Genomic DNA, 27,334 nt, shown 5'->3' with positions numbered 1-27,334 from the left:
TACACTTAAGAGCGATTAAAACGGATAACTTTGTATTCAATTTCCCATATGAATTGTCAATTTTCATTGCTCATGTGTGTATTATTATAAATAGTATATTAATTTAGTTAAGGCAATCCTTTTCCCACAGAGACTATCAAATGCAGACTCCGTATACAGATACACCTCATAGTAATCACTAATAGGCAATCAAATACTTGTAAAATACCATGGTATAATAATATACTCCGCCTGGTACTCCATTCCCGTCTTTTCTAGGTCACCTAACTGACACGGGCCTACGTCATCATGCGACAGCGCTATATGATAATATGCGATAGCGCTATATATAGCGGCCATGTTGTTGTGACGTAGGCCCGTGTCACTCTGGGAATGGAAGACCATGTTTTATTAGACTATGTAAAATACCTACTATGCTCCAAATCGTATTTTACCTAAGTATATCGTTTTATACTCTACTGGTCATATTGCGTTCTCCGGAAATATTTTTATTGATAATTGTAATTTATGTAAATAGAACACTAAACTCAATTGAAAAGAGCCGACCCGCTTCATAATATAATTATCTTCTAAACTATATTACCTACTTGCCCCGAACAGTGTTGTATAATATTGTAAGGTTTGTGATATATACATGTGCAAAGAGTGTCTATTTGCACATATATACATCAGAGGGCATGTAAGGTGCATTATACTGTGTAAAACGAAACGTATTGAGTGAGCGTGACTATGCTTGCAGATGCTTTAGAAAGAAAGGGAAGAATGGTTTATTGAATGAAAGAGATAGAGATAGGATTAGGTTAGAGTAAGTTGAAAGAGAAATATATTCATTACGGCCGAAAAAGTTGTTTCATTTCGTACAATATGAATACCTACAGTTAAAATATTGCCAAAAATTCATAAAATTTCAAAAGATTAGATGGTACTTATTACTCTTGTCTGTGTATGTCTATCTTGTCCGAATTTTTAGTCATCATTTTGCACACCCGATTTGACCTCACGATATAATTGACCACCAGACATATGTATGAAGGGACCTTTGGGGAAGGGAGTTGATCTTAAGATGTCAATTCGCTGGCTCGATTAGTACAAGAGCACCAATGTGCTGTGACACTGGTGACCTAGCGTCGCCTTCGTGCTGTATCTACTAAGCAGACAATCTGTATTTTCTCTTCTCCCTACTAATGGTCATTAAAATAAACTCGCAGTTACCCTAAACCTTATCTTTACTGCGACTTAGCCCTGAAACCAACGAAACGGAGCTAAAATTAAATTACTCAGCTAAAATGTTCTCTGCCAAATATAATCACTCCGATTCGAGACATCTCGCTTCAAAGTTAACAATTAATGCCGAAATTGTATTTGAAATTAGTCTCCTTTAAAATAAACCCGGATTTTCTGAAATAATTAAGGTGGGGGATCATTCGGAAATCTCGGGATATGTGATTTTGTATGGTTTTATATTTAAGTACATGTTAGATACCGTAAAAGCATCCAATTAAGGATGACTCACGCTAGACCGGGCCGGAGCTTTCGGCGCTACGTTACCACGTGATCACCGATCAGCCGTCATTTTTCGGGTTATATTTTTCCATTATATGAGATTCGAATAAGAAAAACAGGATAAAGGTATTATTATGTATACTTACCCATAGTATTTATAAACTTGATGGGTAGGATGACAGCTGTCATTTCAATACAATATCACTCACTTAGTTTATATAATTTTGTCCGAAAAAAACAAAAAAATCGGATATAAACGGAAAAAAACACACTTTGAAAAGAACTTGTGAATGTATCCATTTTCCATAGTTTAGGTAACTACACCTGCTTAGTCGTGTGTTTTGTTATGTAAATGCTGGCTGGCGATCGTTTGTGAAAATGTCTGTTGACTTTGACGCTATCGTTAGTTTAAAAAAGTTTTATTTCTTTCCCAGAAAAACTGAAAAATACGGAAAAAAACGAAAATTTCAAAACGTCCTGAAAAAAAAACCAGTTGATTTTTTTATGAGAATTTTCAACCCTATACCTACCAGAGCCGTTAACTTGTATTGTATTGTCGAAGCAAGTGACGTTTTTCTAAATAATATTTGGCCCACATATCAATTATTTAATCAAATAATGTAATTTGTTTCCTAGTTTCCCTTTAGGGGAAACATAATCAGTTTGACCCCGGGTTCAACACAAAGCGATGTCATTTGCCGCCGAAATCTCAGGATTTCGCTCCGTGATTGGATTGTTGGGCTTAAGAGGAAAGTGGATAACCGCTTTCCCATACAAACGTAGTCCCTATTTTCCTCTCTAAATATTAAGGTCACATAATTTTAATACGCAATTTGATGTATCTTTAAGAGGAAAATGGATGATTCTCCATACAAGCCAGGTTACAATTTTATTTTCCTCTCTGGATATTTGCGGAAAATATTTTTATACAAAATTATGTACAAAAACCGGGCAAGTGCGAGTCGGACTCGCACATGAAGGGTTCCGTACCATTATCTATAAAAACGGTCACCCATCCAAGTACTGACCCCGCCCGACGTTGCTTAACTTCGGTCAAAAATCACGGGAATCAGTGTATGGGAGCCCCACTTAAATATTTATTTTATTCTGTTTTTAGTATTTGTTGTTATAGCGGCAACAGAAATACATCATCTGTGAAAATTTCAGCTGTCTAGTCTATCACAGATCACGAGATACAGCCTGGTGACAGACGGACGGACGGACAGCGGAGTTTTAGTAATAGGGTCCCGTTTTACCCTTCGGGTACGGAACCCTAAAAACTATATATTTTATATGCCACTTCATGATTTTTTTTCTATTCCATAATTATTATAAGAGTTAGGAGTTTCTTTTGTTGCGCCTTATTCTTAAAAAAAAAACTAAAATAAAAATAATTACTTCTCATAATAGTTATCACCAGTGATCGTACATTTTCCAGCATTTTTGGTGCAGAAAGTGTTGTTAACGGAATTGGTATAAATAATTTCAACCATAATGATTAATTAGCGTTTATTACGTTGATATTAACCTTAATTTACCATTTCAGTTGAAATTATCTATACCAATTCCGTTAACACCACGCGAATCGATTTGGTGCAGCGGAGTGGTGTTAACGGAATTGGTATAAATAATTTCATCCCTAATGATTAATTGGCGTTAATTACGTTAATATTAACCTTAATTTACCATTTCAGTTGAAATTATCTATACCAATTCCGTTAACACCACTCTGCTGCACCAAAAATGCTTGAAAATGTATGATCACTGGTTATCACAGCAAACTCACAATTGTGTTAAGTAAGGCGCTCAAGTCTTTTATGCCTATTTCCGCCATTTTTAACTTTTTTCCTTTTTTTTTAATTACTTATTTCCAACTGTCAAACTTAATCACAAAATTTTACTGGAATCGGTTGAGATAATACGCGTCCAGCAGAGGAGGATATCCGGACATACTAAAGCATTTTTGCCCAAGCTCTAACACAGAGACCTTCGCTAACGCTCGGTCAAAAAGTCAAACGAAGGGTCATAGTTATAGTTAATATTTATAGCATTGTGTAAACAATGTTCCAACATCAATTTTCGGAGGAAAATGAGAACTACGTTTGTATAGAGAAGCGGTCGCCAATTTTCCTCTGAAAGCTACCTGTGTCGGTATTTAAATAGCCGGCCTAAACGCAATTTAAATATTAATGATTTAATTACTTTATGGATTTCGCTCGAGGCCTACTATTATACATGTATGCGTAGTTTCAACCCTCTATTAATGCGTTAATGAAATTTGTATATATGTATAAAGGTGTATTTGGTCAAAAACGTTCTGGGATTCGGGCGGGGGTTAAAGGATTTGGTTTTAATTTGCCTTTATGGAACCACAAATAAAATAATGTTTTAACTGCCTCCTAGCCTAGTCGTAGTGGCCCTGCATAAGCTGGAGGTCCTGGGTTCGAATCTGGGTAAGGGCATTTATTTGTGCGTTTTTCACGATTTTTTTGATTTTTAGTTTTTGATGAAGAAAATCTAACTGAATCTTTCACTTTTAATATTTACAGACACTATGTTTGAGAGATTAAATAACAATTGGCCTCCATTATTTATGATCGTGATGGTTTAAATAAAGTCGCCTGGTAGGAATTGTTATTATTTTGATTTGTTAAAGATAATTGAAAATTGTGAAAGGTTTTCTGAATAGCTTTTGTTTGAAAAATGTTAGTATTACTAATAAATATTGGGCTTTCATTATTTTTCCTTGATTGGCAGAATAAAAGGTTTTATAATTGGTTAAAATAGATTTCAACTATGTTCTTTAGTCGAACAAATTAGTCTGTGGCATGACTATTTTTGTAAAACATATCGTTTCGTCAGGAACTTTCACTTTTGTCAGTGAATCGCATCAAAACTGTAGGCGTTGGCTAGACCATTGTGTGGTAACCGAGTCAGCGTGGCAGGGTATTGTTGACAATAGCGTATTGCATGACGTATTATGGTCTGATCACTTTCCCCTGGTAATTAAGTGTAACCTGGAGCTTCTTAAAACCAAAGTTGAAATATCTTGTGATGGCACGAACAGAGTGCGATGGGGGGAAAGGGATGCCGACCAAGTCGCATTATATAAGAGCTTATGTGACAAGCAGCTGAGCAACATACACTGTCCGTTGGCGCTGTTAAATTGTACTGACTCTTGCTGCTGTGAGGTGAGCCACCGGCATTGCATAGATCTGTTATATAAAGACATTATTAAAACATTAAGTAATGCATCGGAGGCGGGCTTCGCCAATAGTAGGGGGAGAAAGTACTATGTAACGGGTTGGAATAAGTATGTTAGGGATGCACATAGGCAGGCAAGGCTTGGGTTTCATGAGTGGATGCGGTTTGGAAAACCTTCTAATGGACCAATATACGCGCATATGCGTGAGACCCGGAAAGTGTTTAAAGCGAAGCTCAAATGGTGCCAAAATAATCAACAGCAAATTAAAATGGACATACTTGCATCGCATCATTCGGGTAAAAACTTTAAACAATTCTGGAAGGAAACAAATCGTATAAGCCCCAGGCCGAGTGTGCCTGTGAGCGTCGAAGGTCTGTGCTCACCCGTTGAAATTGCTAATTTATTTAAGGACAATTTTAAAGTGACATCGCCATTAGGTAGGTCTGTGAATCGGCCCAAGGCTGAGCCCGTCATGTCGACTGTGTGTTTTACTGAGTACGATGTACAGATGGAGATTAAAAGTATGAAGAGGGGTAAGTCACCGGGTCATGACGGGCTCAGCATTGAGCACTTGCAAAATGCTGGCATTCATCTGCCACGAGTACTCACAATACTATTTAACTTATGTATTAATCATTCTTATCTACCATCAGACCTGATGAGGACAATTGTGGTACCAGTCATTAAAAATAAAACAGGTGATGTGTCGGATGTGAAAAATTATAGACCAATATCATTGGCAACCGTTGTGGCAAAAGTGCTGGACAGATTGTTTGACAGACACTTAGCTAAACATATTAAACTGAATGACGCACAGTTTGGGTTTAGGCCCGGACATTCCACAGAGTCGGCTATTATATGTCTGAAAAGCACTGTCCAGTACTATGCTAGCAGGGATACACCGGTGAACGCCTGCTTCTTAGACTTATCGAAGGCCTTCGATCTGGTTTCGTATGATATACTTTGGCAAAAGCTGACAAATGAGACCAGTGTCCCCGAGGATTTGATTGAGATCCTAAAGTTTTGGTACGGGAACCAGATCAACTCGGTCAGGTGGGCGGGCGTTCACTCGGGTGAATACCGTCTAGAATGTGGAGTAAGGCAGGGCGGGCTGTCCTCCCCTAGGTTGTTTAACCTATATGTGAACCAGCTTATGGATGAGCTCAACAATGCCTATGTCGGATGCTCCGTGGATGGCAAATCCATAAATAACATCAGTTATGCTGATGATATGGTGTTGTTGAGCCCATCCATGAGTGCACTTCAAGAGTTGCTGGATATCTGTGAGAGGTACTCGGTGAGACGGGCTAAGGTACAATGGGAAAAAGAGTGAGGTACTTGTTTTCAAAGCAGGAAGAAAATTCTATAAAACAGTACCTCCTGTGACCTTGGGCGGGGAACCACTCAGGGTCACTAAAAAGTTCAAATACCTTGGTCACTGGGTCACCGAGGACCTAAAAGATGACCTCGACATAGAGAGGGAGCGTAGAGCGTTGGCCGTTCGCGGAAATATGCTGACGCGCAGGTTTGCCAGGTGTAACAAAGACGTGAAAAGGACGCTTTTCAAAGCTTTTTGCCAATCTTTTTACACCTGCAGCCTGTGGGCCAGCTATACTCAGCGAGCGTACAATGCTCTACGAATACAATATAACAACGTTTTCAGGATGCTAATGGGGCTGCCACGTCACTGTAGTGCGTCCGGAATGTTCGCGGAGGCGCACACAATTGACTTTTATGCAATTATACGCAACAGATCGGCGGCACTTATGCAGAGACTGTGTGGCAGTACCAATAGCATCCTGAAAACGTTGGCAGGTAAGATGGATGCACCACTGCTCATGCACTGGAATGGACTGCATGTGGCAGCCACAGATGCTGAGAAGTGGTGCATTTAGGTTGCCTAGTTATATTTAATTTTTAGGATGTAGATAGGTTTATTATTAATATTTTGTAATTAATGTCACTAACCTTAATTAATTTTAAGATTTGTTGTACCTACTAACAATATTATGGATCTCTGGATTTGAAATAAATAATTGAATTGAATTGATATCCACACGAATATCATTAATGCGAAAATAACTCTGTGCATCTCTCTGTCTGTTACCACTTAACTCTGAAACCGCTGATCCAATTTAGATGAAATTTGGTATGGAGATATTTCGAGGCTCGGTAAAGTTTTTTCAATCATCATCATCATTTCACGCAGACAGGTCGCGAGCAATTGAAATTTCAATTCAATTCAATTTCTTTAATGTCTAAAATACATGGCAGAAGCTATTGTAAGCATAAACATGTGTGTTCTTTAGTATATGACATCTATTTCAGTTTATAATGATACCTAGAATATATATAAAACATGCATATCTCAGGATCAATAATCTATGATGTGATGAACACACAAATAAATGCCTTTACCAGTTGAACCCGGGACCTACTGCTTCGTAGGCAGGGTCACTACCGACTAGGCTAGGAGGCCGTTATACGAGAGATGAAAATATATTTTCTACTAGCGCGTAAGTACCTCCATATTGAAACTCACTTAATCCACTACTATAAGCTTTGTTTATAAATGGAACATAACTATTTAAATCCCCAATTGAAACTCCATTATAAACTATGGAACTAAATACGGAAACCTGTCTAACTAATACGTTAACAGTTTATTAATATGCTATATAATTCCCTTGTCGAAACCTGACGAAAGGCCGCATACCTACATTTTATAATGCCTTCATAATGTCATATAGGTACTAAAGGTACTTATCTACAATTTATTTTCTGTCGATACAGGGTACGAGCGACCACAGGCAAGATGGATAGAGGACATAACAAAGCACGTCTCTAGCAACTGGCACACCAAGGCTCAAGACAGAGAGAGCTGGCGCAAACTGGGAGAGGCCTTTACTCACGAGGAGGTCCGCTCATTCAAATAAAAAGTAAAGATATAAATTGTATTATGTAAATATTAAAAATAAGTTATATGTAACCTTAGTTTGTAAACTTTAGTTAGTAATGAGTTGGAATAAAAGGCTTTTTTATTTTTTATTTTATTTACAGGGTACGGGGTACACCCTTGTACTGATGTAGTGCATAATTATTTTCCATCGTATTTTCACGGAAACGTACGAAGGTGTCTTGCTATTTCAGTTAGACTCGGTACAAAAAGTACTGAGGTTGACTGAAGTAGCATGACAGATACGAACGTTTCTGAGAAAATACGATTGGAAACAATTATGCACTACATCGGTACAGCGGCAGATTTCTGATATCAAATTGAAATAATTTTCGAATGCGAAGTGCGAGGGAGACGTGGGGGGGGGGGGGGGTGTTTTAATTTTGTGAGTATTGGAGATCTATAAGTGACATTTATTATATAAATATTGCGCAGTATCGCGAATAGGAAGAAACAAACCTGTGAAGAAATAATGATTGTGAAGAATAAAGCATGTGATGAAATTAGGCTGACTGGAATTCCTATTGTGCAGAATCGCTAATAGGAAGAAACAATAATGGCATAAACATCGAATAATCCCAATTGCATGAGGCCTATCGTGCCAAAGAATTTTCCGCCGCATATGCTAAATATACCTGCGTGAGTGTGCACGAGGCGCGAGCTGTAGGGAGGCCCCGCCGCGACAAGGGACGCCAGCACCAGCGTCGCCCACCAGGGGGGCGATTTTTGAAATTCGATCGCTCGATTTCGTCACTCGAAAATCGGTGGAAAACTCGTGGAAAACGGTGAAATGCTAATTTTTGAAATACGAGCGATAGAAATTTTTAATCGAGTGGTAATTGACCACTCGTTTTCAATTCTATTAGTAGAATTTAAATGCCTAGTAGTGGAGATATTATTGAACGAAATACACGAAATCGAGCGGTCGAATTTCAAAAATCGGCCCCCAGCTCCATACGCCATCTGCCGCATATGCCATACCTGCGTGAGTGTGCACGATGCGCGAGCTGTAGCGAGGCCCCGCCGCGACCAGGGACGCCAGCACCAGCGTCGCCCACCAGCTCCATGCGCACTCCATGCGCCATCACGCGACGCTGGCCTGTCAACAAAAAATATACATTAGAGAACAAAATCAACCTGACTACCATTATAGTATTGATCAAATTCATTATAGCTCACTGAAGTGTTGTATAATAAAACACAACAAACATCCAAAAGCGTCCATTTAAATCACCGTCAAACACAATACGTTAAAAGGCACCGACATTTTATTTCAACCCCGACATTTATTCGCAAAAACTAAACCGTTTTATTTCCAATGCACGTCAAACTCACGAATTATCACGTCTATTAGTCCATAGCAGTCATCTATCACGGATAGCTGAAACCGAACGAGACGATGAATAATTAAAACTGTTGGAAATATCATGCTCAATATATTCTGTAAAAATATTTAACAGAGTACCTAATGTTATTCCCTTGATACTTTTATTCAATTAGTGTTGAGTTTTATGGATTTATAAACTGTTATAAACGACTGCGCTTTCATATACTTAATAAAAAACTGATACTGATAGTTCGAATGGCTCATTTACCAACCAATAATTTTGCTTTTGTATCAACTTAAGTAATACTCGTACAACAATTAAACAAATTGGTGCAATAGAACCTTTTTTAGGGTTCCGTACCCAAAGGGTAAAAACGGGACCCTATTACTAAGACTCCGCTGTCCGTCCGTCCGTCCGTCCGTCTGTCACCAGGCTGTATCTCATGAACCGTGATAGCTAGGCAGTTGAAATTTTCACAGATGATGTATTTCTGTTGCCGCTATAACAACAAATACTAAAAAGTACGGAACCCTCGGTGGGCGAGTCCGACTCGCACTTGTCCGGTTTTTTTAGTTTCTGGACAAGCGGCCCGTTTCTCAAAAGCTTGTAACTTGTAATACAAGCGGATGTCAATTTTTGACAGCTTTTTTTAGAAAGGGACTTCCACTTGTATTAATACAAATCACAAGCTTTTGAGAACCGGGCCCCAGGTGTAGTCAATCACACACACGCACACACACATGTACTGGTTTAAAGAGAACAAGTTTTGATGATGGATGTCGCTTAAAAGCCATTTCTTTTAGACAAATTTGTGTAAAATTTTGTCTAAGTAGAATAGTTGACTGGTTGAGGATACCTCGTGGCATTAAGTCCGCCATTTGTGCTTTCTTGCATTGTGCAACAAATGTTAAATAAAATAAATTAATTTCAACCACGACACGCAACGAAAAGTGATATCCCTTCTTATAATTCGTTTTTCTTTAAAAGAAATAATCCAGCGAATGACGTTCGGTACCCAAAACTCATCGTTACATCCACAAAATGCGCTGCAAAACTAAAAAGTCTTACAAACATTGAACCGGCTGCATTTTCGGTTGTTTCGACATCCGTGAAGAGATGTTAGCGAAATACAGTTACTAAAAAGGCTTATAAGTATTCAAGTGTACCTATACTTTATGCTATTTTGACGTAGAGGAAGATGGGCAGAGAACGGGAGAAAACGAGCTCACTAATTAGCTTGCTTACTGTGCGTTTCCATTATGGGAAATGATTCTCACAACTGGAGCTAAATATGTCTTAAGGATAAGGAATATGCACTTTACTTCGTACTGAATACTAAGGTTACTGTGTGCTTATCTATCAGGCATAAGACACTACTGCGGATCCTAGGCCTCCCACTTTCCCAACGATTGCTACAAACTGTGCTCCTTTGCAGACCCCATTTGCTGCTTCTAGATAGTTTTATGAAGTCATCACACCTTTTTGAGAGTCGTGTGAAGCACCAAATGAGCACTAATTCTTCGCATGGAAATTTAAGTTATTGTCAGAAAAATTGTGGGTGACAAACACTTTGATTGCTGACTGCACTTCTTCCCATTTGCATGTCGATCTAAATCTCGGGACCTTTCTAAGAGCGCAAACTCATTGTGTTTGTGTTTTCCATCGAGGAGTTCTTTACCTTCCAACTGCATCATCAGATCAGCTCCATATTAGCATATTATTGTATTGGCATCGAAATAACGGAAGTCGGTACCGTAAAATCAGAATATAGTCCTTAAGTACAACTATGGTCCAGTTTTCCTCCTCCTCCAGTCCTTTATGATTTGTACTCGTTACATTTATTTTGGAGCTGAGATGGTTAGATACACTATAATGCTCTTTCTATACTATATACTCAACTTAATTTAAAAAAAACTTACACATATTATTATACTGAAACTTGAATTTGGACCACAATTGTTGTGGACTAAAGTTACCTGATTTTACGGTATTCCAAAGAACCATGTCCCAAACTGGGCCCCTGGTGTACACGAATGATTTTTATTACAGTATGTAGTACTAACCGAGTAGAACAATAACCAAAATATTTTAACTTATTAACATGTGTGTGAAGTAAGTTGTAGTTAATTAAAGTTCGTCAGAAACTGACTCTTCATCGGAGCTGTCAAAAATTACAAAAATGTTTTCTATCTGATCACTTGGTGGGTTGGGAAGTTTTTTTTGGTGGTTTGCATAAGCTAGGTACCAAATTACCGTTAGAATGTGTACACAGCATCCAACAGTACTGGCACCATTTTTACATGTACAATAATATGCTTTGATGGAATCTCTTTTTTCTTATGTAGCTTCATTTTGGAAAAATAATAGTATTTTATACAATCGTGATATAATAGAGAGCTTTTCAGTCGAGTACCGTGTTTAGGCAACGAAGCTTGCTGAGTTGCCTAAGTAAGGTATGAGATTGAAAAGCTTGATTATATTACTATTGTATACAATACTTTTTCTACAAATCAACAAAAATAATACTTTAAAATAGTAGAATCATACAGACCATAGTCTAATAAAACATGGTCTTCTCTTCCAAGAGTGACACAAGCCTATGTCACAATAACATTGCCACTTTATATAGCGCTATCTCATATTATTATATAGCGCTGTCGCATGATGACGTAGGCTTGTGTCAGTCACGTGGTCGGAGTAATTATACCATGATAGTTACAGACGCGAGCAGCCGCGATACATTCATACACATACGCAACCCGGCCGCCGTGCCTTGCGCCCCACGGAGGGTTGGTCAACGACACCTTCTCGTAACTCATGAGGCCCAGCCGGCCTAGCCAAGGTTACAATCGCTATCGCTTCGACAACGAAAAGCATTATGTCTCTTTATCATTCTTCCACATTAGTGTGACAATGACAGTTGCGTTTCGATCGCTACGGAGCGTAAGCGATTGGCATCTTGGCTACGTGGCCTGGTACAGTCACCTGCAATAATATGTTACACAACGAAGGCCGCAAAAATATCTGACACGATCGTATTTGTAGAGCCATAAGAGCGTGTCACATATTTTTGCGGCCTTCGGAGAGTAACATATTATTGCAGGTGACTGTACTTGCTCTGCGCTAAATTAAATTTTTAGACAGTTGTTTTCTTGATTTTGGCCACCGTAGCCTATGGAGACTAACAAGCTAAGCGGTTTTCGTAGTTTATGGATGTTCCTATATTAAGGGTGTCACATGCGCGTTTCTGACTTATGAAGCAATTGCTCCTACAATACAACCTAAAATAAATAATTAATTTGAGCTATGGTTTTGTTTCGCACTCTTGACCGCAGCGAGCTGTGATTGGTCAATTTCATTATAGTTGACTAAACTGTATCGAAATGAATATTATAGTTGAGTTGGGAGCTCATACATTAAAAGTACCCAATATACGAAATCTTAATTCAAGAATTACAGTCGACAGGTAGAAAAAAAAGCTTTTTCATTGTCTGGACTCCCTGATAATTAATGTTGTCGCAATAGTTTTGTCGACCGCGTGAGAGCAGCGTCACAAGGAACAACATCAAATATTTTTATTAAAGCCAGTAACCTTTTCGAGGTGACCCTGTACCGGAGGCTGACTAGCTCCCTCCGGCACATCCGCCGCTTGCATATCTTCCCCTCCAGGACGGACTCCAGAGACATTTAAATCACATTCTCGAATTCTTCTTGCCATGACGGCATTACACGCGCCCAGAGTCTTAGCCAAACAAGACATATTGTTTGTTACCACCGTCAACCACGAGGAGGTGCTCTGGATAGTCTGGACGCAAGAAGACACATTTAAATAGAGATTTCAAAATTAAACTCATGGTGTAACTTTTATTAGAGTATAACTTTAAGTTACATGTTAGGGGTCCTTGCACATACAATAAGAAGTAGAAACCTTTATATTAATAATTTACAGATCATACTCTATCGACTAGCATGCGTGATTAAATTGTACAAGTGGGGCCCAAACCCCTTAGAATTTGGGACAAGGTTCTTTTAACTGGATCGGATACTAGTAAATGGTTCTAATTTATGTTGGAAGATTTGAAACACACATACATAATATATAATATATAAATATACGCAGTAAAACCAAATAAAATAAATAACTCATTTCTACCCACTACTTCTACTTTTATAACAAAATTTCAATTTCCATCAAACTTACAAAAGGAATACACTCGACCCGGCCCCAAGATTCCATTTCAAAAGCAACATTAGCAACATAACGTTACAGGGGGTCCAAAAATCCCTTTTTGCGCCAGGAGACAAATAGTCCGCGATGTCACCCGCACGCGGGTCCGGTCCTCGAAACACTTTGTCTGAAGGGTCCATTGAGTGACCCTGTTTTCTGAACGGAAATAGATGTAGGAAAGATTTTCGAAGTAATTAGTTGGTAAACTCTTTGTAGCTCTTTTCAACTTTTGAGCTTAGTCCCTTAGAATTTCTGTAGGAGTCTTCTAAGACTCTACTGAGTTCTTTAGGCTCCAGGTATTATCAGAAACTATAGATTATTTATATTAAATAGATTGATTCAATATTTTTAAATTGTTCAATTTCCGGTAGCTTTTATCAGGACTACAAATTCAATATCATTGTGGGACTTAATTTTTTCAAAAATTATGCTGGGACCCAATTCGACAACCAAAAACACGAGTACCTTATCGCATAGTTATAACGTGAATATCAAAAGGATATATTTAAACTAGGAATTCTGGTTTTTCGAGCCTTGTATTCGCGCTCGGTACTCGGTACGGTACGTAATTGGACTGACAAAGGCGTAAAACAAACCAACGCTCAAAGCGCGGCGCACAAAGGAATGGTTTAAAGTCCGGCGTACACTAGCACGGCAGTTCATTAAAATGTTGAGAAATTTTGAGGATTCTTGAATGCTGGGGGTTTATGATGCCGAAAGGTTCCACAGCGTATACATTACAGGAAAGCAAATGAGCTATTCTAAGTTACATTGAGAAATTAAGAAACAATAAGGTTACTTATAAATAGGTCCTTTTTAGCAACAAGAAAACCAATTTGATGTCCTTCAATTTCAAATTGATTTTTTTTTGTTGAAATAATATATATACCTACGGTATACTTTGCAGATACTAATATTATAGCAATGACAACCAAGCAGTCAAAAGATAAGCTAAAATAACACCATTATGGTGACAAGGTAAATCTTATTTCAATGTAGAAAACTGCCCATTAATAATAAGGGTTCCTTCTGTACCTTTTTGGTACGGAACCCCAAAAATCGTGTAATTTCATGAAATTCTTTCTCCACCAGTAACCGTCTATCTTTACCGGAAATTGTCAAATCGAATGGCATTTACCACGTTCAGAGACACGGAGAGGAAATAATAGGTTTCCAATGCAGCCGTAACGTTCCGATTTGAGGGGTGAAAGAACGCCCCGATCGTGTCGCTGTCACCGGGGGTGGGTGCAAGAAAAAAACAGTACGAAAGTGTGGACAACTCAATTCGTAGTAGGTATAATGACTTGAGTTCAACTGCAACAAAGACTAATGGAACAAACTGGTATAGCTTTGAAAGAAAGAAATGGGGGGCTGTCACTGTATATATCTTAGATAAATTGGGTTGCTTTTGTTGCCGCATTGCTGTCATAGTAGCAAAGCTGCTGCATTCTCAACCAATCAATTCATTTTAAAGTTACATTCGGTTGGCAACCGCAGCAGCATTACTCTTGCAACGTTATTGCTGCAGCGTTGACGGTGTCACTGTGAATTTCCTTGATGCATGTGTGCTTAGATGTCGTTGTCGTATATTGCTATTAGAACGTTAAATAAGTCATTCATATTGACAGTGACATCACCAGCGTCAGTAACGCTGCAATAGTAGCGTTGTTACAGTCGCAATTTTAATATCACCTTATTTAAAAACTCTCCTCAAGTTCGTGACAATCTACAGTTGTGCTGTTCTTCAAGATTTGCTTAAATTAACTGACACAATCTCGTGTCTCAGAAGTCTCAGAACTCTAAATGAGCAAAAGAGCGAGGTTTCCAAAACGATAGACAAAAGCAAAGAACGACATTCTGTGATACTGTTCCTACAATTACTCGCTGTGATCACAAGCAAGCTCGCCACTTTACAAAACGTACTCCGCGAACAGTGCTCCAGTCATTCCAGTCGCTTCATGAATCAGTCACTTGTTCAAGACTCTCTATTTGCACAGAATTGTTAGTCTCTTGAGGTCAGGCTATACTGGATGTCCTTAAAACTAGACTAGTCCATGATTGTCTAGGCAATGATAATACATGAGGACTTAGAGCTAACAATGCGGATTATACGGACATAATTCAACAGTTACAAGAGAACTATCAGGAGTCCTTGGAGCGATGTCAGCTTGAAAATGTTATCGTCGATTTTGATAAGTCGTCGCACGTTTTCTTAGATGAAAATTGTACTAGTTTAGTCTATAGATAATATTTTGTGTAGGTTAAGAACTTTGAGATGATGTTTTAAATTATAAATTATGCAAAATTGCTTCCTTTAAACTAACTTATCAAGGATAGATTTAAAAATAGATTATAAGTAGGTAATTAGTGTAAATGGCACTACACGACCGGTCGTTGAGGATATCGTTGGAGCCACTTTTTGATTGACTTCAAAATTCCAAAAGGAGGAGGTTCTCAATTCAGATGTATGTTTTTAGGGTTCCGTACTCAAAGGGTAAAACGGGACCCTATTACTAAGACTCCGCTGTCCGTCCGTCCGTCTGTCACCAGACTGTATCTCGTGATCTGCTGTAATAGCTAGACAGCTGAAATTTTCACAGATGATGTATTTCTGTTGCCGCTATAACAACAAATACTAAAAACAGAATAAAATAAAGATTTAAGTGGGGCTCCCATACAACAAACGTGATTTTTGACCGAAGTTAAGCAACGTCGGGCGGGGTCAGTACCTACTTGGATGGGTGACCGTTTTTATAGATAATGGTACGGAACCCTTCGTGTGCGAGTGCGACTCGCACTTGGCCGGTTTATTTTTATTTTTGTTGCCTATAACTCCATCGTTAAGTACTGGACCGATTTGAAATATTATTTTTTTGATTGGTATAGGCAATACAGATTGGTATAGGCTTACAGATTGGTCCATTTTTTGTCAAAATTTGTTTCATGGCATCCATGAGGAATTGATAAAACTCCTCAATTTCTATAGGCATACATTGTGATTTTTGTAGTTTTATTAACAAATCGAGCAACAAAGTGGCATTTGATGAAGTAGAATTGCCGGTGAAGACCAGAACGGAACACCTCAATAACACGTATTTGACGTTTTGCGATATGCCTTCTTCGTTAAGCTTGTTAAGCTAATAAGGTTCTAAGACACATTTTCCATGAGAAATTTAAGGGACAGAACGGATATGATGGTCGTTCTTGTCTACGTGACAGCGTGATAAAAAGTGACAGTTTTTTTATCACTTGGCTAAAACTATCCATAATACGCCGGCTGAAAACTTGATGGATTCAGATCCAGACCCTGAGACTTGAAACTTAGCGCAGCGCGAAACTTTTGAGTATAATTTTATTTTATCCTTTTTGGAGCCAGCTTTTCTGTTTTTTTTTGTTCAGTAGTAGCTTAACGTGTGAACTTGGACACTTTCTATCATTTATTGGAATATTTTTATTTAATATTATTAACATGTTTGCCCAAGAGTGAGCCATATTCTTCTGTTGATATAAACATGTTTCAAGACACAAAAACAGATGATTTACTTCCATTACCGGCCTCCCAGCTTTGATCACGCAAGTTTTCAACAACACACATACTTATAGTTCCTGTCAAAACTTGTTCAAAGGGACTTAAGGGATAGTTGCCAACTTTCTGCCCAATTCCGTAAACATTCAACCTGTGGGATTTTCTCGTGAATTTGTAAGTTCGTCGATATTTTCAGGATTGGAAATTTACATATTTATGAGGATATTTTTTTATTTATCTGGAAATCGGCAAACAAATGTAGGTACCTTCAGGGCTGGATTGCGAAGTATGAACGCTTGGAAATACTGAAGTGTCACAAGCGTATTGCTGAACCGTTGAAAGTTAATTAGGTATTCATATATTGGCCTCTGAAGCCGAGTTGATAGTGAACCTGACTAAAACTATTGCTGACAACTGGAAGTCCTAGGTTTGATTTCCGGTATGGACATTTTATATTATTTATTTATTTATGTATTTATTTATATATTTATTTATTTAATCTTTATTGCACAAAAGAAAAACCTTATAGTACAAAAGGCGGACTTAATGCCATAAGGCACTATTATGTGCTGAGCACTGATGTTTCTTCCTGAATACATGCTTCCTAAATTATACATTCTATTTAATTATTAATCTATTTTGCCTATCATCAACCAGAGTCAACAAGCCAATTTAATTTTCCAATGAATATAAAAGTTCTGACGTTTCATTTTAAATAGCACAAAAAGTCTTACCTAATTCCTCAACGGATATAACTTAGCAGACTTTGAACACAAAGTCTTACCCGCAACACGTGTCTCCGACATACGAAAACCTCAGACTCTTAATTACTTTTATCAACAGAGCAAACCAAAACAAACTTTAACAAGTACAAGATAAGATCTCTTTCAGCGTGTTCGGGGTTTTTGTTGATAACAAAAGTTGTGTCAATAGGAGACTGATTCTGATTTATTATTTTGAAGTGAAAACTTCTTTAGCGGCGCTGAGCACTTTTTGTGATGGGGAAAAAATGTTAAACTCGCGAGAGCGTAAGACGTAAGACGTAAACCTCTCTTTCTGTCGCGCGGCGAAAATGTATGCCTGAGCCTGTTTCGTTTAGGCGGCGCAGGGCGCTTGTGTAACGTCACGTGTGACGGACACTGTTACAATGTCATTGAGTTTTTCTTTTTTGATTTAAATGCCATGTTGTTGTTTAGTTTCCCTCAAACTGGTACTAATATAACTCTAGTACGCACAGTGATATGCTTAGGGGTTTCAAGTAATGCGACGAAATAACGCTAGATGGCGTTAACCTCAATTATACATAGTGCTGCAGACATTTTGCACTAGATGGCGCTGTTATTAATATTTTGAGTTACTTCTGCGCCGGCACTCCCGGAGTGCAACCCGTTGTTTTTTTTATTGTTTTTATCAAGCTTGGCCGTGGACGCCAGTCAGCATTAGCCGCTCACGCTGACGCTGATTGATGCTGACGAAATGCTGTCAAGATTTGTCTCGTTGTATATTTCACTCGAACTTGTTGGTGCGAGTGAGATGCCTAGCCTAACACGTCTCACGGTCGTATCAAAATGAGATGAAAACCATATCTAATTACTGAAACAGAAGCAGCCGGTAGGTTGTTCCGTTTCCTTTTGAGAGGCTCTTTGTGTTTAGCCCGAACATTTCTGCACAAATGATACATAATATTAGAATCAGTAAAGTGATCACTATTTAGCGATAAGACCGTGTTCTAGTTATAATTTTTGGTCTTTTCGGTATTCTCTTTTTCATAATGTGGTGTACAATAAAGAATATATTATTTTACAACATAATATTTAAAACTCCAATAAAATCAACAGTTTTTTTTTATGTTTCTAAAGGATTACCTACGTAGGTGCGAAATTTTAGATGGAAGCCATTTATGTTTCGCAATCTTGTCATAATTTTGAACGATTTCTTCATTCGGTGTGGGAAACAATTTGTGACGATGGACGATGGATTCTGAAATTCAAATTTGCTAAGTTCCGAAACGTGGTGAATTTACCAGCGATTCACAGGAACGTGACTAATAGGCCAGTCGGTGGAAATTCGATTTATGAAGCGATTTTGGTGTTACTGTATCAACAAATAAGCTAGAGGAAATTCCATTTTGTTTTCGAGTAACTCCTCTTATTCCTATAGTTATAGGAGTAGACATACTCATAATCTACTCCTTAAAATAACATATTTTTTATGCAAATTGCAAAGAAACCTTGCCCAGGCTCCAATTTCACCACGGTGACAGGTGCGACAATTGTAAAACATCACTGTTGCTGACGTCACAGGCATCCATGGGCTACGGTTACCGCTTAGCATCGGGCGGGCCGTATTCCTGTTTGTCACCATCATTGTTTTATTTAAAAAAACTTTATTATATCGGAAAAAAACAGATATTTCTCTTGCTAACTTTATGTCAATTGTCACAAGAAACACTACAATTGTCACGAAATATAACTCATTACCTGTCAAGAATTACCTACAATTCTTCTAAATCTTGACAATTGTCAGAAACTTCGCAAAAGAAATATCTGTTTTTTTTTCCGATATAATAAAGTTTTTTTAATAATACAATGATGGTGGCAAACAGGAATACGGCCCGCCCGATGGTAAGCGGTAACCGTAGCCCATGGATGCCTGTGACGTCAGCAACAGTGATTTTACAATTGTCGCACCTGTCACCGTGGTGAAATTGGGGCCAGGTGTAGAAAAATAATGTTGGGCTTTGCTTTAATGAAATTATCTACCACATACCTGTACTATTTCGTCATTTCAACACAATGGAATGGACACATTTAACAAGTTTGCCGTTTTGACAATCCTCATTCTATTTCAAAAGCCAATTATAGTAATGAACATTAATTAAATAGGTAATATAATATTTATACCCATTCTATAATGAACAGGCAGATGACAAGAGGTCTTATCGATTAAAATCAATCCCTCACAAACTACTTATATCGTGTTACTTACGAAAAATTCAATAAAATGAGATAACTCTCCCAAAAATACAATTTTCCCAGTCGCCATTCATTACAAATGAATTCGCAAAACATCAGACGACAAAAACATATCCGCAGTTATCCCTGTCATTATTGAAAGAAGATAACATTATAACAGTATTCCCTTGACAAAAATAAAAATCCTTTATTCATCCAAGATAAATCAGTCGCTGTGTCATCTCATATTCCTTTGTTTCTTGATTACTTTATATTCTTATTTCCATTCGAAACAAAAGAAACCTTGACGAGTAGGATATTCAGGGCTTTTAGTATTTTTCAGGAGCTCTGAAGAATACTAATAAAGTTGGTTACGGCGTGATTCAAATTTAGGGTTGTAATAAGAACGGGTTATGATGTCTAAAGGACTGCGATTTGGTGAATAAAAAGACTATGAAGCAAACTCAATCTTTTTTTATGATATATGAGGCAAACGAGTAGATAACTCGCCTGATGGCAAGCAATTGCCGTCACCCATGGACTCCTGCAACACCAGAAGGGTTAGAAGTGCGTAGCCGGCCTTTAAGACGGGAGTACGCTCTTTTTTCGAAGGATTGAAGGTCGTATCGGTCCGGAAATTTCGCGGGCGACAGTTGTAGCATGACATTTAAATACGAACGTTTCAGCAATGTCATCTATCCATTTTTAGGGTTCCGTACCTCAAAAGGAAAAATCGGATTCCTTATAGGATCACTCGTGCGACTGTCTGTCTGTCTGTCTGACCATCCCCTCCTTTATCTCCGGAACTACTGGATCTAAAAATTTTAAAAAATACACAAAATAGTTCTTCACCTATAGATGACAGGAAAACCTATTAAAAATGTGCAGTCAAGCGTGAGTCGGACTTAATTACTTAGTTTTTGATCCGACCCCGGGTTTTTTTAAAGACATTTCATTCACGTTCCACAAAAAATACATACCCCCCTAACCACTCACATGCTTTATGCAACTGCAGTTGCAAGCTGTCACCCTTATTTTCACATAATAATAGAGGTCACTGAAAAATATCAATCATGTGAGTGGCTAATTGACCCTACTAATAACCATTTTACTTTTGACTTTTATTTCACTTTTTATATTCACCCATATCAAATGACAATAGCTGTCGAAACTACCGGATAAAGGATGTCAAAATTTGATGCTGCAGTTCTAAAATCTATATTTTAAGCCTAAAAGCCCGCGTAAGCCGATCTGCGATTCAACATGATAATAGTTGTATAGCGCTTCAAACCTAGGGGCCGATTCCGTATCAACGATTCGATAAGGTTTTCATCTTGATTTGACCTCGAATCAGCGTGAGCATTACTGCTGCAGTGTTGCAGCGCGATATCACTGCTGCAGTGTTACAGCTAACTGCATTCCGGCAGGGAACGTCAATAAATTCATTTAAAATTTCCGGTAGTAATGCAGTCGGCAGCATTACTGCAGCAGTATCGCAGCACGACATTACTGCTCATGCATTAGAGTCGCAAATATAAAAATCGATCTTGCAGCCCAGGCAGCATGAGCCGCTATGACTGATTAGTCCTCACGAAATGGGTATCGTCTTGGGTCGTCCCATTCGTTTTTCGTCAAGTTCTTAAATTAGTCCTATTCTGCTTTCGTCACTCATTCTACATTCGTCACAATCGTCGGTGGCTTTCAATGTAGAATGAGTGACGAAATCAGAATAGGACTAATTTAAGAACTTGACGAAAAACTAATGGGACGACCCAAGACGATACCACGAAATCCAACCAGGCAGGGAGTCGTCCAGGAGTCCTCCTGGACGACTCCTCACGCGCACCAATAAGTCCTTATTGGTGCGCGTGAGGTGCCTGAAGTTCGTAACAAAATACGATAAAAACCATTAAAAACTGCTAAAACAGAATCCACCTGATAATAGTTGTGTGGTGTTTCAAACCAATTACATTTGTAACTTCACTCATTTTTTATGCGTGTTGGGTGGATTTCTTCACCGAATTCAAATTGGCAGTCAAAAATTAAAACATATATTTTAACCCACAGCTATATTGGGAGAGGTTACCCTCTGTATAACAGTGAAAAGTGAACCGAACTGGTGAAAAAAGTTGGCTGTAGCAAGTGGGTCGTTGACGGTTTTAGCTTCAACTAAACGAAACGTTAACGTTGAACCAACTAGTTGATTTCGTAAATTAGGAGTTATTCTGGCATACGCTTAAAAAATAAACCATGTTGTTGAATTCTCAAGCAAAAGGATAAAATAGAATAGAAAGGCTTACCACTACCAGTACACCACCAGGCTTACTCGCATACTAGTGCGAGCGAGATGACAGTAAATCACGTAGACGCTAGCGTATACATATAGACTGTAAGTGACTCATGGTACGGGTACAGAAAATATGTTTTTCCAAGCCGCAAAGTTAATTTGGCAAAGTGGAGGCAAGCAACAAATAATATTAATAATTTCGTTCACAAAAAGGGCGCAGATAAGGGCATTGAATAAATAATGTCGTCGGAAGCGACAATATGCCATTGTCTTTGTCTAGTTGCTCGGTCGAACGAAAAGAGGCGTTCAAACTTTGTAAATATGATTTTGAAGTAATATTTCTCTCAGTACATCTCTGACTCGCACTTATTAGGTAGGTACATACTTAGCGCCACTTGCACTATCCCACTAACCCGGGGTTAACCTAACCGGTTAAACCGTTAACCCGTGTCAAATTGCAAGTGGCGCCTAGATAGATAAGGGCGGTTACAAAAACCAGGCTTATTGGACTGATCAATTGATCATCGTCACTGCAGTGAACTATGGATCCAAACAAAAAAATAGAGCAGGCTTCATAGGTGCCAAATGGTTTGGTGTAAACTTTTAACGGCCAGTTGCACCAACCACATTTCACAGACTGATCAACGTCAGCCGGCGCCCCCCGGCGCTTTACTCTGAAACTTTCCATGCATACAAATTTAGCGAACTCTTTAACGATACGAACAGTTTGGTGCAACCGACCCTAAATCCACCAAAAGCATACGACACACGCACTAGAATGTATACTTAATAAGATAGGTAATGTTAGATGCAAAAGACGTAAGATTACAGGTTCTTTGTTTATTCGTTGTTACAGATTGGACACAATTAAGATATCGGCCTTTTTGGCTTCCCACTACAGAAATATCAAATCAAGATCAGATTTGTAACGTGGCCATGCCGCCCGAGGTCGATGCCAGTTTCCATTCGGAGGGTTATTCTGCGAAAGATTCTGTACAAACAATGATATTGTGTATTTTATTTTTAGGAAAGAAAAAGATGCTTCCAAAGTTTGTTTACAGAACCTCTAGTGTAAATTGAATTTGATAGACGAGTGTTAGCGGTCGTCACGCTATCGAATAAAATTTGCACTAGGGTGCTGATCTTCGTTTTTAGGGTTCCGTACCCAAAGGGTAAAACGGGACCCTATTACTAAGACTTCGCTGTCCGTCCGTCCGTCCGTCCGTCTGTCTGTCACCAGGCTGTATCTCACGAACCGTGATAGCTAGACAGTTGAAATTTTCACAGATGATGTATTTCTGTTGCCGCTATAACAACAAATACTAAAAACAGAATAAAATAAAGATTTAAATGGGGCTCCCATACAACAAACGTGATTTTTGACCAAAGTTCAGCAACGGCGGGAGTGGTCAGTACTTGGATGGGTGACCGTTTTTTTTTGCTTTTTTTTCGTTTTTTTTTTGCATTATGGTACGGAACCCTTCGTGCGCGAGTCCGACTCGCACTTGCCCGGTTTTTCATTAACATTTTTGACACCGTTAACTTTTCAAAACTTTTATACTTACCGTTTTGTATAAAATTTAGATAAAATAAGATGTCGATGATTTTCAAACTTATTATCTTATAATTATCATCATTTTAATTCGAAGTTATTCAGTGTAATCTGATTCACAACGTAAAACTGCCATTACAGCCATTGAAAAAAAACACATAATGTAAACGTACTAGTACTCGACGCGGTGCCAGTACACGTCATCTTGAAACTTAGGTCATTGTCAATAGAGGTGACAGCAAGGTGTGTGACAGGAACCCGCCGCAATAGCAGAGGACGCTGGTTCGATTCCAGCCTGGGGCACTAGAGGCCTTGGTCACTTTTTCTTAGTACATGACATTTATTTCAGTTTATAAGGTGTCATCTATTGGGCATTAGCATGTCGAGCACTAATACGTTTCCCTTAATTATGTGCTGTATTCTTGCGCAGCAAATTCAACGTAGTGGGACAGCTATATTTATGGTCAGCTCTTGTAGTGAATAAAAATAAGATTTAAAGTGGAGTACGATGTATTGCGGAAAAGTAATAATTTTTAATGTTTTCAATAATTAATGGAAATATGCCTCGGATTAGATCCGCCGTAAAACGTTGGACTTTTGGAGTACAAGGGTCCTCTTGTTGAATTAACCTGGTTATTGGGAGCTATTGGGAGCCTAGTGGGATGTTGAGAAAAGATAAGGCCAAATAAATAACATGCAATTTAATTATGTATACTAATTTGATACATGGCACACCGCCTAAGCGGGCGCTAGGAACAATGTGATATAACTGTGCAAGCCATCAGCGGCTGCAGGCCGACGCTATGGTAATTCTTATCCTACGATCGCGAGACGGGCGAAACGCGGAGTTTTGGCCAAAACCTAAAACGAAAGTCTAGTGCACTCACGGATACCGGGTGTAGCTTTCATCCTGGAACTTAGCACAGCAGGTAGAACATAGTAGGCCGGCGGCAGGCGTTCATCGAGCCCCAGCTGTGACAAGCTAAGGCGAGAACAACCCGCGGCGCTCGGAGTTTCACGGGAAGGACCCACGCGAAGACACCTTGGAGTCGCCGGACGGCAGCATAGCCATCCGACACACGGCCTGCAGACCAGGGCCGCGTCCTACGGCGTGGAAGCAGCGTCAACATGACGCTCAGCAGGATCGGGGGCGCGCAACGACGCGCCAGGAGACACGACCACCAGCCGTGCTCATGTCCATCGGCGACACGGGACGCACTGGGTGAATTACGCGCACAATTCACGCACAGCGATATACGCACATTACAGATCGGTCTCCCACCAGCCGGACCAGGCGGCGGAAGGAGACGAGGCAATTCCTTTTAATCTTTAACCAGGAGCCATCTACATGCTAGCGTATCTCCATTCCAAGTCCAAGTGTAAGTGACAGTTCCAAATCTTCACCTACCGGTCACGTCGCGTTTCGATTCACATCAACACATTAAACGTCAAGCCAACTCAAATCTTTTCCAAATCAAATAATTCTCAAAACATATAAATGTTCATTAATAGTTGTAGTATTTTAAGTGTTTAATAATAATTACCAATAATTACATTTTTATTGTACGTTTCTACCTTATTTCCTTTGGAATATCCCCTGCTTATGCCGTAACTAAACGCGTTATTTTATGGCTGTCATTGCGCTTTGACACTGACAACTACCCAACGAAAGTCTTTTTTATGTTTCTAAATAGTTTCATAAATGATTCTAAAATACTAATTAAATCAGGATGTGATCGATATAAACAGTTACAGTTAATTGCAAGGATCATTTTCGTGTGCATAAAGTCTAGTTCTGTGCAGCACTTTTCATGCAATTTGGATGACAAGTTTCGCCAAAGTGGCATGGTTGTTTGGGCTTGATTCTTCCTAACAAGCTAGCCATGCGGCTGGATATGCTAATCAACCTGCAGCTAGGAAGGTACGTTACAGTTTTACATAAGTGTCATACTCTGGTGTATGTTATTCTGTCGAAAATGCGACACTAATGTTGTACCGGTTATGTTGTATGAGAAAGTATATGTTTGCTATAGGAAATTATGTAGCATCGCTACAATATCCCCTCTCTCGGCAAAGAGGTTAAGTCCGCTTAACCGAGGCAGCCGGGGTAACCGGGCAAAAATATATTAAGCGGATACCAAATCAACAAGTCCATTAGGACATTAATTATGCATACAGATATACATATTCGTTTAACAGAAAGCTTAGCACCTTATTTATTAAGCATGCTAAAATCTACCTATGTCCATCTCTGGGACTATAAGTTTTATTTCTAAATTTTAACTCTACTAGAAATCACAGTGCGTGGCCACTACACTGTGGTTTCTGCAACCTAACAAAAAATATTTTTTCCAATTCAAGTAATCCTAAATTGACTGGTCTGACCACTATTCAACATAAATAATAATAAGATATACTTATTTCTAAAATTCACTAAAGTATTTAAATCCTAATTTAAATATTAAGTATTTTCAACTATGTTTATAAATTCTTACTATTTAGTATATTACAAGTAGTCATATACATAGTGCGATATTAATAATTAAGTTTAATATAGCATGCCCTACTGTGTACATGCCTATGACTACAAAATTAAGTTACTAGTACCCCAATGTAATGTGGTAACTAGTTGCTAATTTATGTCTACAAATTATATTAATAATAGTGGAGGCTAACTTGTAGCTCACACTCAAGTCAAATCCCAATGTGTAGCCAGCGGGCTTACACTAAGTGAAAAAAGAGAAAACTTGGTTTTCTTTTTCATGTCTAAGTCAGTGAATTATATCCAATATAATTACATCACCCTGGACCCTTAGGGTGTGTAGTCACAAAAAAAATTGATTTCCTAGGAAATGCTTAAAAAAATCTTGCCCAAATGAGTCAAGGAAGTATGCATACTCAAAAAAAAATGGGTTGTTACCTAAGTTCACCCGAATAATAAAAATAAGTTGCTAGCTTGAAAATACACCTTGTAAAATATAATGTTGAGCATAATGTCACTGAACCAATGCTTTTAAATTAAATGGTAACTGGTTTTTTCCCAGATTACCTTAACTACAAAGCGGTTTGCTCTAGCAGTCGGAAATTCGGAGGTTGTGTGACGGATCAGGAATACTGCTCCATGTGGAATGCAGCATGCCGTTCAACAACATGTCCCTACCTTTAGCGAATACAAATGATGCATGTTTCAGTAGAACTTTAAAAAAAAATGCTATGCAAAGATAGCTGAAATTGAGGTAGGTTATAAGACCAATTTCCTCAAATTTAAAAAAAAAAATCAAAAAACAAATAATATGAACATTTAAGTTCTATAAAATAGTTCTATTTAGAACCGAATAAGTCAAAATCAAAAAAATTTAGAGCGTCTCGTCTATGCTACTAAACTAAGTCTCCGGAATGTAAGTTTGAGTTGGTTTGACAAATAAAAATGAATTAATTGTTTAGTACTTTTGAAATGGATGGGCTGGGCGGGCAGGTGTCCAACGCGGCACCCCATGGTCGCGTATTAAACAATGAGGCATTAGGCACGGGTAGGGGTGGGTAGTTAAGGTATCCCCCCCCCTCCTACTTCATAAAATTCCTCTCCTTCCCCGTCCGGCATGTTGGTAGAAAAAAATGGTTTGCTTGTGTCAGGGTATGTAATAAAGTATAATAAATTGATAACACTTCACTTTATACAGGAAGTGTTAAAATAAATTACCACTTTGCTCTCAAATGAAGCATGGTGGAAAAAATAATTTGTGGCTAAGCGCTATGCTAATTAGTCATAGTGTAGCCTAATAAAATTGTAATAAT

The 27,334-nt window shown here is 38.5% G+C and overlaps 1 protein-coding gene and 1 long non-coding RNA gene across 2 annotated transcripts in view; both read right to left on the bottom strand.

Annotated features, from left to right (window-relative positions):
- Positions 1 to 27,334, bottom strand: part of LOC134790919 (neuroligin-1-like) — a 294,263-nt gene that overhangs the window by 50,935 nt on the left and 215,994 nt on the right. Inside the window, exon 2 of the mRNA XM_063761926.1 lies at positions 8,646 to 8,763. Within this exon, the coding sequence (XP_063617996.1) occupies positions 8,646 to 8,742 (97 nt within the window). The 5' untranslated portion in view covers positions 8,743 to 8,763. The remainder of the gene's footprint in view (positions 1 to 8,645; positions 8,764 to 27,334) is intronic.
- Positions 1 to 27,334, bottom strand: part of LOC134791044 (uncharacterized) — a 272,078-nt gene that overhangs the window by 63,664 nt on the left and 181,080 nt on the right. The gene's annotated exons all lie outside the window — the stretch shown is intronic.

Source organism: Cydia splendana, chromosome 5, assembly GCF_910591565.1.
Source record: "Cydia splendana chromosome 5, ilCydSple1.2, whole genome shotgun sequence".
Classification (NCBI taxonomy): Eukaryota; Metazoa; Arthropoda; class Insecta; order Lepidoptera; family Tortricidae; genus Cydia; species Cydia splendana.
Note: the sequence above shows the minus strand (reverse complement) of the source record. Positions and strands in the feature narration are given on the sequence as shown.